Raw genomic sequence first — 12,307 nt, 5'->3', positions numbered from 1 at the left:
GTGAGTCACAGTCGATTGAGTGTTGTCACCTTTCAAGGCGTTGGCCGAAAAATGCTGCACAAAAATTGAGTAATGTTAAAAGCAGTTTTGAAAAACATGGAAACAAACTTATATTGCTCGACACATTTTAAAATTTCAAAGAAGTTTTGAAGAATACTCAAGGATTATGGTCTGAGTAGAACCGAACGTGCAACGGAAACGCAACGGTTATGTCAAGAATGAAAAGAAATTCGAAACGGAATTACACGGTTCTCTGGTGGATAACACAGGATGATCCATCTAGACGAAGTGTTTCTCAAGAAAATCGGAGATCTTAATTTGGAAAAAATGCGATCTGCACAAACCGTATCGAATTTCTGCTAGAATGCTAAGATATCCCAATAATCACATTTCAATATCAGCCTTGTCAGTGTGTGAGTTGCCATACAAAATCGGTCACAAAATTTGAATGGATGGAAATTTTTAAAAAATTCATACAGCGGGTCGCATTATAACTTTTTTCAAATTTTACCATTTCAACACTATAAATAGTACAGGTAGGAGTCGAAGTCAGTAATTTGAGATATTCTTGATAAAGACAGCAAATTGGATTTTTTGCCAAAAAATAGCTTCTTTGACGATAGAGCGTCTTCCTGCATCATATAAGTAACAGTAGGCTTATATCATGCACTTAACGTTTCTTACAACAAGTGTTTCACAAAGTCAGTAGTATAACTTTAGTATAGGAAGTTTCATCAAATATAAAAGACTACAGCATGGAGAGTAAAAGCCGTGATCAAAATATCATCAATGACAAATTGCCAAGGCTTAACCGGTGAATTTCTGTCTCTTGTCAGTTTACCTTAGAGTTTTATTCTAGCTGTTTATGTAAGTTCTTAAAGAGTAGCAACGCACATGCCCTCTAGCAACATTAGATAAAGAAAAGAATGCAGTGTTGTTTGATTGCAATTTATTAGACGTCTGTGCATGGATTGGAAGATCTAAATTGTAATCTAGCTCCTCATCAAATGCTATTGTTTAGTGGGACGGAAGATTAGGTAATTGTATTAGACATTTACTGAACTAAATGGAACAAACTATTTTTAGGAGTCAGTACACAGTTTATAGACAAACCGTCCATCTATAGACAGTTCACAGTTTTCGTGTACCCAGAATCTACAGTTACCACTCTGTATCCACTTTTTACGTGGTTACATGAAATCGTTAAAAAATTTCTGCAAAACAGACATGGTGCAACTTCGCCATCTGTTTTAACGCTTTTGATTTGGGTGAATCTCACTGTATTGCTATGCCATTCGTGGACTTAATTGGAGAATACTGAGGTAAGGGTTGGGAAGAAGGTCATAATTACTGCTTGTTTCTTTAAACCGATATTTCGCCTTTTTGGCCATGTTGCTATAGCTTCCTCGGCACTCTTCTTTGCATGCGTTTCTGCGTTTCGTTTCTTTTCGCCACCACGTCTTGTTGTCGGTCCTGTTCTCGTACGTTTTATAAATCTTTTTCTCACATTCACTGGAATTAGTACACTGTAAGACAATTGCTCGCGGAAGGCGACGTACTCCGCGGGGTCACAAATCACACGGTTTTGTCAAAACTGCGACCTTCATGCCCCTGCGAAGGTATCACATTCAAGGAGTCGCGCCTTCCTCGATGTTACCACCACGACCTCCGCGGTGTGGCCAATGTCACGGCCACCATATTGCTCCCAACGTTCCCTTAAAAATAATCACGGCCATTCATCAGTATCAGTATATTTGGGCAGAAACCCTGTACTACGTCAGGAAGATACTTTTTAAAACTGAAAACACCATGCCATTCATATTTTCTCTTTATTCACTGTATCCAATTTAGCTTGCATAATGAAGATTCCAACATGCACTGAAATCATTTTCAATGAATGATGAATGTTGATCCATCCGCCTACAAAGACGTCAAAGTCTTAATTGTCTACAGTGGTTCATGGCCGGCACATGAAACTACATGTATATTTATCGCATATACTGTTCAAAGTATATATGAATTTCGACAATATGCTGTGCAGGATTATATCCTTCCCACCCTCGGATTTCTCACAACAGACCACTTGGATTTAAAGTGAGTGTTTGAGTCCCGCATTTTACGTGAATACTCAGGCCGAACTGCACGGATTGAGAACAACAAACGAGCCCAGGAAGCACAGGCTGTAGACTGGAATCCAAGAAGGCCGACAAGGCTGTGGAAGTTTCCACCTCAAGAAGTGGCACGACTGTCCTGGAGACCATGCCTTATCGATGTGCTCCAAATGATATAGATAAACAAATGTTTTAAAAGATACCCCCAAAAATATATATGTAAAATTATTTGCGACGAATATTTGGCCATAAAGGTATACAATGCTATATGTCCTAATATGACATATACACATCCGAAGGAGCTAGTTTGCAGCTCTGAGTTTGTTGTTTCTGGGCGTATATTTGTATTGAGAATGGCCTACATGTATCGGTTCATGCAGCAATGCTATACAAGTTGCACAGACTAAATATTCGGTAGATTTATGTATACCTATGTATATGGCTATACATGATTTATGTATTTATTTGATTGGTGTTTTACGCCGTACTCAAGAATATTTCACTTATACGACGGCGGCCAGCATTATGGTGGGTGGAAACTGGGCAGAGCCCGGGGGAAACCCACGGCCATCCGCAGGTTTGGTTATACATGAGCCACACTCAAATGTTCAAAGTTGAACCAATCTGGCAGTTGCATGACATGGTCTCAAGATGTTTGGACACAATCCGCAAGGCCTATCCTTCTGTGTAAATGTGAACACCATTTACTCCAATTAAATAATATAAAAAATGTTTCCTGTATGTATAAATGATTACAGTTAACAGAACGGTGGAAGGGATATGCAAAATTTGCTACTTTTACCTTCAAAAACTCCAGATAATTCAGATGTGGTATGTAGGTTCAAATTGAGGCTCTACTCAACCATGCATTGGTATATATTCTGATTGAACTTCTGGTTTCCAAAAATAGCTTTAAAATTTCAAGTTTAACGACGCAGTTACAATGTAAGTTAAACTGCTTCGGATACACATTCACACGACTTAATAAAGATCTCGTTCGAAGATCTCGAGAACACGAGGTAATTGACCAGTATGTATCGAAACGCACTGTTATGTCGAGCGCACGTGATCTTTGTTAAGTCGTACGCACGACATGGCAATTTTCCTGCGCTCTCGAGATCTTTATTAAGTCGTGCCCACGAGATCTTCCGAGTTTTTTTTCTAACCATGTCCCTTTCACGGCTCAGTAGTACACCCCGGGCAGCAACTACAGTGGGATAGTTGGCAAATACTCACACCCCTTTACAGAATCCATGGAGATGATGTTTTGATTGAGTTCAGGTGCGTCAGTGGACGCCGTCGTGATAGAACTTCTTGTTTTGATTGTGTATCAAGCAAGGGTTGTACATTCCGCTGGTGCCCAGTGTCCAACAGCTCTTCAATGGGAGCGTGAGTGATTTTGGCACACTGCTCAATCCATTCCAGCGTCGGCTCATTCCTCATGAATTAAGCCCATCGACAATGGCTGCTTTTGTCACGCCTCCTGTGACAAGTTTTATCGAGAGGGGCAGCGAAATGATTGATAGTGATCTCCCAATGTTTTCCATCTTCCAGCGTGACGCACTTTCGCCATTGTACCTGTGACGGTCGAAAAACAGGAATGTCGGCTGGCTGCGGGATATGTGTGGCGTTTGCCAAAAGGCAATAGAGCGCAACAACATGTGAGAAGCAAAACACACTAAGATGGTACGCCAGACGAAGGACACTGACAAAGTATTTAAATAATGTCTTAGATTTCAACCAGCCGTTGTTAGAAAATTCGTGTGCCCAAGCCACCCGGGCGATGCAAGGCTCTTTTGCAGCATTATACTATCGCCATGGTGAAGTGCTGGCCGATCTTTATTCTAGCACATCGTTCCCTGCTACCTCCCTTGTGTGAAGTCCTGAATTTGAGACCTGAATTTGAGACGGGGCGTCAGTGCATTGCCAATAGCCTTGTTCAAGTTACATGAAGACCGCAGGACTCTCAAAATATATGCAAATGATGTTTAAACTTACATTAAAGGTGTAAGAAATTATTAAATCATGATTACGCCATCGTTATATTACACTAGAATTATTATATTGCAGTTAGTTTCGAGTACCCAAGGTTAGAGATAGCTTATCCTGTTAGCATACGCATCCATGTATTCTTGCTGTCTTGCTCATACATGTATATCATGGTTTTCCTTGACCTTGTCAAGTTTAGCTGGCCCAGTCTGCGGCTTACCTAATATGTGTTATCTGGCATATGATACACAGCTGTGAACTTTCCGGTCGGTTCGTGGTTTTACCTATAGAGACTTACACTACGTAACTTTCCGGTACCTCGACAGGTACGTATAGAGCTGTTATGGTGGGGGTTTTATTGTAGGGTGCATGGTGTGACTTTGCGGGTCCGTGTGACAAATAGTTGCAGACAGAAGATCAGTGTGACATATATCGTCACAGAAAGAGAAGATCAGTGTGACAGATATCGTCACGGAGACAGAAAATCAGTGTGACAGATAGTTACAGATAAAAGATCAGTGTAACAGATATAGCCATAAAGACAGAAAACAAGTGTGACAAAAAGTTACAGACAGAGGCTCAGTGTGACAAATACAGTCAAAGAGAAAGTCAGTGTGGCATATAGTCATAGAGGCAGAAAGTCAGTGTGACAGGTAGTCACATGGGCAGAAAACGAGTGCGACATATAGTTACAGACAGAAGGTCAGTTTTGCGGATATAGTCAAAGAGACAAGGTCAGTGTCACAGATAATCACCGAAACACAAAGTGAATGTGAAAGATAGTCACAGAGGCAGAAAGTGAGTGTGACAGATAGTCACAGAGGCACAAAGTGAATGTGACAGATAGTTACAGAGGCAGAAAGCCAGCGTGACAGATAGTCGGAGACAGAAAGTCAGGGTGACAGATATCATAGAGGCAGAAAGTCAGCGTGACAGATAGTCACAGAGACAGAAAGTCAGTGCGGCTGATAGTTTCAGAGGCGCAGATTCGTGCACGGTGAACAATATTCAAACAAATCTGACATTGTTTTTCTTCTACCCCCACGCAAGCAGAAGTGTACTAGGCATATGCGTGTATACTAGTATTCAAGTTGTATTCAAACATATGAGGTGAATGTTTACTCGTTTCAGGACGAGATTCAGAGACAATCAACATGCTGGGACAACTTCTTGTTTTGGGGCTTTCTTGGACACCACTAGCAGTCTGTAAGAAGTTTTCCAGCAGTCTAAAGCATCGCTCACGTAACAATGTTCATGCTTTTGTTAAGTTTTTCGTCAGATTTGGCTGAATATAACCTGTAAAGTGATAACGTTTATAAGCTTTTATTTACAACACAGAGGCTTTATTGTCACTGTGTTCTGTGCTCTCCGGGAGTGGGGTTGGTGGGGGAGAGACGAAAGTCGCGGTTTTAATGAATTCGCAGAACCCCTTCACTCTATTGCATTAAAACTGTGTCCTGTAGTGGATGGCTCAGGTCGCGGGTTAGATGGCCAATATCAGTCACCATACCGCTTCCAAACTGCTTATAAATAATTACTGTCATGTATCAGTATCAAAATTTGATACACTCTATATGATGCTATAGGAAGAAGATATGTCTCCCAAAATAAAAACCTACCCATAATTTCTTTTTATTCGCTTTATCCCATTTAAGAAATTGCACAAGAAGATTAGAACCTGCACTGATAGCATTTCATTGATGAACGTTGATTGTATATATTGGTATAAAGACGTAAAAGTCTTCATTGTCTACAGTGGTTCAAGTCGGCATATGAAGCCATGGTGTACGTATAGAGGGCGGGAAGTATATATTTATGAATTGAGGCAATATGCTGCTCATGACTAGCTCATGTTATACCCTTCACACCTCCAGGTTTTCTCACAACCGAGCCCTTGGATTCAAAGTTAGTGTTTGACCCTGCGTTTTACGTGAATACTCACGCCGACCTGCACGGACTGCGAACAACAAACGAGGCCAGGAAGCATTGGCTGTCGACTGGAATCAAAGAAGGCCGACAGGGCTGTGGAAGTTTCCACTCGGTCCAGTACCTCAAGAGGTTGCACGACTCATCCTGGAGACTATTCCCCTCTATCGATATACTCCGAGTAAACTTAAGTCCGCAAGAGCGCATGGTCAAAATGATACCAATATGTATAACAAAAATTAGCATAATTATTTTAGGTATAAAATATGTTATGCCGCAAAGGTATACTCAAAAAATTGATCTGTTAAATTTAACAGAAATCTGAGTGATGCTGTTATCTGAGTGATGCTGTTATCTGAGTGATGCTGTTATCTGAGTGATGCTGTTATCTGAGTGATGCTGTTATCTGAGTGATGTTGTTATCTGAGTGATGCTGTTATCTGAGTGATGCTAGAATGTATTCTGTTATTGCAGCAGATTATTCTGTTAAATAATACACACATATTCTTTTAATACAACATAGCCCTTGTATTAGACTAACGGGATATTATGTTGAATACGAGACAATATTGTGTTATAATAGCAGAATACATTCTAGCATCACGCAAATAACACACTTTCTGTTAAATTTAACATTATTTTTTGGAGTGAATATCATATGATACCATATATCCTAATTAACACTCACAAAGGTGTATTAAGCTCTCAGTTGTTTTTTTTTTTTGCGATAGTATACATTCGATGACAGAGACTCCTGTTTATACAGATATATCACTCTCTACGGGTGGACTACATCCACATGTGCTGGGATATGTAAGAAAGCTACACAAGTTGCACAGACTAACAATTCGGTAGATGTACATACCTATATAAGGGGTTATATATGAGTGGCACTCAAATGTTCGAATTATGATCAACAATGTCGAATCAATCTATAAATTATATAATTACTCATCATACTGTACACAGATACTCGGATCTGTCGAAGGCGTTTGGAACAGACTACCGCCAGGCCATAGAGCACTACCTGACCAACGGTTACTCCAAGGAGGGCCGACTGGGGATCGTAGAAGGCGGGGACGAGGGACGCTGGACCATCTCAAGCCACCATCATGACTTGTTCCTCAGTGCCTCTAAGCGCACGGGTGGAGCTGTGGACAGCCTGGTTTGGGACCACAAGGAATTCCTCAACAGGTCGGATTATGATTATATGTATGTATGTATGTATGCTTGGGATCGTATGACGACGAAGCTTCATTCAGTGTTTATGTAAACACTGCGTCTTGTTTTGGAAGAGCAAGTGCAGGCCCATACGTCGCCTAACTGCTGCCGCGGATGAAAAATCACCAGAAGACATTAGACATGAAGAGACCAGACATGACACCCACCCAATCACAATATGCTGACACCGGCTCAACTAGTCCCGTATCATATCCCTAACCCCCAGGTGCCGTGCTGTGCTATTTTTAGTCTTTGGTATGACCCTACCCGGGTATCATCCCAGGTCCCCCGACTTCGAGGCGGACGCTCTAACCACGCACATAATTGTATGTAGAGCCGTTTCTAAAACTTGAGTATAACTTGGGGCCGGTTTCATGAAGCGTACTTAGTGTTAAGTGCACTTTATATCGCTACAAAATATATTGCCACCGTAGTTAAGAACTTACCTAACATGAAGTGCGTTTCATGAAAACCAGGCCCAGGGCGAGGATCATTTGGTATTTATACACTACGCTAATTCTCGTGCCGGTTATTTATTTGAATTTTTTGGGGTGTGTCATTGCATAACGCCTGTCATGGTTATACACGTGCACAAAGACTTGAAAAATGCCAGATAAAGCGAGCGTAGGGTTTGCAGGGACCTATATGGCTCATTCGATTAAGTGTTCTTTTCATGGCATCCGATCAGCCCACAGACTAAACCTGATGCTGAAGACTCGTTCGCTAGTTTGACTACGGCTTGAAGTCAGGAGATTCACCATTAAGCAACTGGCGAGAGCGGTGGTTTACACCGGGCACTCGGATTTTCACCAACCATGCCACTCATACTCTGCCTTAGTATGAGTCAAAAGCTTTCCGCGGAGCACAAAACACTACAATCAATTAAATAAATAATGAAGTTACTGTAGTACGCATATGCCCCTCCGCTTTATAATATAGTTCAAGTATCTGTCCTTCCTCAAGTTTGAACGATGTGGCGTTAAGCCATTCATTCATTCATTCCAGTCTGAGTGGTTACTCGGCAATCCCTAGCTGAGGAGGTCGAACTTTAGCTGGACAACCATCTGCGTGCTACCTCTGCTGAAAGAGCTCACAAATCTTATATCACAATGAACAGGAATCATCGTAAGCCGTTACATGTTATCATCGTAAGGCGTTACATGTTGTCATCGTATAGTATAGTGACTGAACGAAACGGGAAGGTGAATACGGGCCAAATTTGACCAAATTCGTTGACAGAGATCGGGTTTTAAGTATCGAAACTATTTACGTTTCACTTGTGGGCAATAGGTGACGCCAGGTATTGCTGAAGCAGTTTTTTTTTTATATCATTGAAAATGCTGAGTCTCTGGTCAACACCCTGTCTCTATGTATTTTTTATGAATGAGACAACCCTCCACCTAGACCTATGAACATTTATACCTGTCCGCCAAGGTATTTTGCTCATGAGGAGCGTTCATTGACTGGTGATTACGTTACTTTTCACTCGTATCGGAAACCCAGGTGTTTTTCGACATAGCGTAGAATCGACAGATTCGAATGATCTGTATACTTTCTGAAGAAAGCATACTGAGCCTTTGTTAGAGTGAGTGAGTGATTTTTGAAGTTTAATGTCGTCCACCGCTCCTTTATCTAGAGCGACTTACTGGAGGCAAGTAAATCGCCCCACCTGATCCATTATACTGATACGAGTCAACCAGTCGTAGAACTTCCCCCATAATACCGAACGCCAATTTAGCGAGGAAGCTACAACTTCCTTTCTTTAAAGACTTAGATATGACCCGACCCAGGATTGACCCTGTATCTCGCGCCTCAAAAAGGGACGCTCTACTAACTGGGCAAAGGGGGCCGATAACCTCTGTTTCTAATTCATTAGGCTATAAAACTATAAAATAGTTATAAGGTATGTATATATACATGGTACAAAAAAGTTGTTACTTTGCAGTTGGGATCACGGGCGTGAAATGCAGATGGCTATGAACACCCATCCATGGGGTGAATGCTTCAACCCCACAGAGGCCGGCGGCAGAGACGACGCCATTCACGACACCACAAAGTCCACAGTCCTTCATGTCAGAGCACATCAAAACACCATGGAAACAGCGGTTAGCATTTCAGCAGATTGCATGCGTTTTCTTACGAACTTGTACGTGGAATTGATATACATTTCTAATAGGGACCAACCCGCACACACAACTTAAGTCTAGGACATTTCTGTCCTAACCCTCTGTCCTACAATCGAACTTCTTAGAGGAGTTCTAGCGTAGCTGAACTTTTATAATTTGAATGTGTTATGAACGGATTCGTATTAGCAGTATACATATATAGCTGCACATTCGGCATCCCTAGTTCCCGCAGAGAACTGTAGCTTTCCTTTTAGATGTAAATAGACGATGAAATACAGAGCGAAAGCTAACGAAATTCTGCGGGTATAACTTAGCTGCTCAGGCACACACGCAAAATACACTGGTCTTGTTCAACACAAAAGTTACCCCAACACAGAAGTGCATTAACCCAACACAAACGTGTGTTCAATAAATGTGAAGAAAAGGAAAGAGCATACTGTTAAATAAAAGCGTCCGTTTTTAGTACAACTATATATTGTTTCGTTTTATATAAGCCATGCACATTTTTGTTAAATTCAAATGTGACATTAATTTTCGACAATTTCAGAATTACCCAGCATTTTGGTTGAGACCTGGTACCAAACAAACACGGCCGGGCCATGGTCCATGTGGTCACGACAAACCAGCTCTCAACAAAAACACCGTGTATAAACACCAGTTTTCCAAGACCGTCACCATTGGGTGCGCAGGGCTGGACAACTGTATCAAATTCGTATCGAACTTTACTCTTGGGGGACACTGGCCAGATGGGTACACAGGAATTAATTTGGAATCCCCCGCCTGCTATATGACGAGTGACTTCAACGTTTTGCTTAACTACGATTTAACCACAAGGAAAGCACACACATTCAACAGCAACAGGAGGCCTACCGTTCTGGCAACGTCTGACGGTCGTCATGCCATGGGACTATACGCCCCAAGCGGTCAAGACAGCGACGAGTTCCAGTATTACGACGCCAAGTCATTCGGAACCAATTTCGCTTCCGGTACAAACAAACTGAACGTTGTCTTCCGGAAAAACCCGTTCCCAGACGGTACAACAAAACACATGGTCTACACCTCTTACGCATGCGTGGGATCCAGAAACGTGGTCACAAGCTGTTTAGATGCAGTCCACAAGGCCTATCCTTCTGTGTAAATGATAATACCATTTACTCCACTTAAATAATATAAAAAAATATAATAAAAGTGTCTCTTCTATACCTAAATGATTGCATGGCTATACATATTTTGATAAAATTTATGCTTTCCGTGACAAAAAAAAAACCCATTAAAATATCAAGTTTAACGACGTGGCCATGCATGCACAACACAAGCTTCAGATTTCCTTTTTGGTATGAAGGTTCACACTGATTTCTGTATTTATTACGCCGAGCTCACAAAATTAAACTTGGGGCCGATACGACGGTGGCTAGCATTATAATGGGAGGAAACGCAATTCGATCTGCATGTTGCTAACAGACCTTCCAACGTATACGAGGAAGCCAGCGTGGGTTCACATTCAGGTTAACATCGCTGCTCCTTAAACTGGGACTGTTTAGAATTCTGGTTTGTTAAGCGACGTTCTGAAAATAGTAATTTGCTTAGTTTTTGTAACTTACAGTGATCAACATGCAGAGCATCGGCAATGGAACACCCCCTCGTGATTCACATGTATACAAAACCTGAGCTTAATATGTGCAGTACTTTTTAACCTATTATCCTGAACATTCATCTCAGCATTCGCCGTTATTCGACGCCGACGCTCAAAGTATTACATAAGATACGTCTGTTCTTTGTGCAGGTGAGCTAATAAAAATATAATCATGACGAATTCATTCTGAAAATATACATCACTCGACTATATACAAATATACTGTGTCTTTTTACCATCCCACTTTCCCTCCAAAGGACACCACAAAAAGAGGGAATTAAAACAATAGTGAACTCGTATTATTTATTGAATACTGAATTACTTTATACAGGTACAATCGTTCAATCAAAAAAATATATATATTACTTCATTTAGTACATCCTTGAATCGGGCGGTTGTCGATCAAAATTTAGAATACAGTAGACCACAGTGCTGAAGTAACGACCAACCAGTGTAATATATTTAGCAACAGATGTACAAGATATTCCAACAACGATTTATGATTTTCACGAAAATCTTTGGAAAAACATCCACCCAGAATCACCAGTGAAACCGTCCTTGAAAAGCCACAACTACAACGCAGCAGGCTTCTTTGCTTTCTCATGTATCTTGTCACCCGATGGATACCTTCACGAGATGTGACATGGTCTTGCGTTCAGTAGCTTTATGGTAAAACTGATGGGGTGACAAGTGATTCAAAATAAGTTTCGTGTGTTGCACTGGTGAAACCATGGCTAATGTACAGACAAATCAACAGCAGCAGTGTACCACTAGAGTGAAACAATCACCCAATCACTCTAAATCTTCTCTTGTTACGAGACAGACATTTTACATGGTTTACCGCAAAAGTGCATTCTTCAAACTGTCTCCTCCTACCGTTTGCGCCACCCATTTCAATGAATGATTCGGGTTACGCACCACTTTGGCAGTATTTCATCCATATGCAGCCGACAGCCCAGTTTGAAATGATCATATGGATGAGTCAAAACTATGACCAGTCTTTCATACAATCTCCGACTGAAAAGTGGATATCTAGAAAGTGTTAGTTCATTGCCGGGTAAAATGTGGGCCACTAAATCCTCCAAGAGTTACTCTTTTCTAACTCCCACCAAACTGGTTTGAACTGTATTCAACTTTCTGCTAAAGAGTAGAGTGCGATTAAATTAAATAATGAAATACAGGGAATGGATGGATTTCTTCATAGTAAATAATAGTTCATTTATCTATTCTACCAGTACAATACAATGCTCACATGGTAACACATCACAATGTTTCAACATGCTGCGGCCATGCAGGTGTCA

The 12,307-nt window shown here is 41.1% G+C and overlaps 1 protein-coding gene across 1 annotated transcript; it reads left to right on the top strand.

The window, feature by feature from the left end:
• Positions 1–5,234: 5,234 nt before the first annotated feature.
• On the top strand, positions 5,235–11,153 carry LOC135471756 (uncharacterized). Its single transcript, XM_064751083.1, has 5 exons — positions 5,235–5,306; positions 5,975–6,158; positions 6,996–7,220; positions 9,193–9,352; positions 9,921–11,153. Exons 1-5 carry the CDS (start codon positions 5,255–5,257, stop codon positions 10,509–10,511), a joined length of 1,212 nt encoding a protein of 403 aa, XP_064607153.1. The 5' UTR covers positions 5,235–5,254; the 3' UTR covers positions 10,512–11,153.
• The last annotated feature ends 1,154 nt before the right edge of the window (positions 11,154–12,307 follow it).

This window comes from Liolophura sinensis, chromosome 7, assembly GCF_032854445.1.
Source record: "Liolophura sinensis isolate JHLJ2023 chromosome 7, CUHK_Ljap_v2, whole genome shotgun sequence".
NCBI classification, from domain to species: domain Eukaryota; kingdom Metazoa; phylum Mollusca; class Polyplacophora; order Chitonida; family Chitonidae; genus Liolophura; species Liolophura sinensis.
This window is presented reverse-complemented; position numbering and strand designations above follow the sequence as displayed.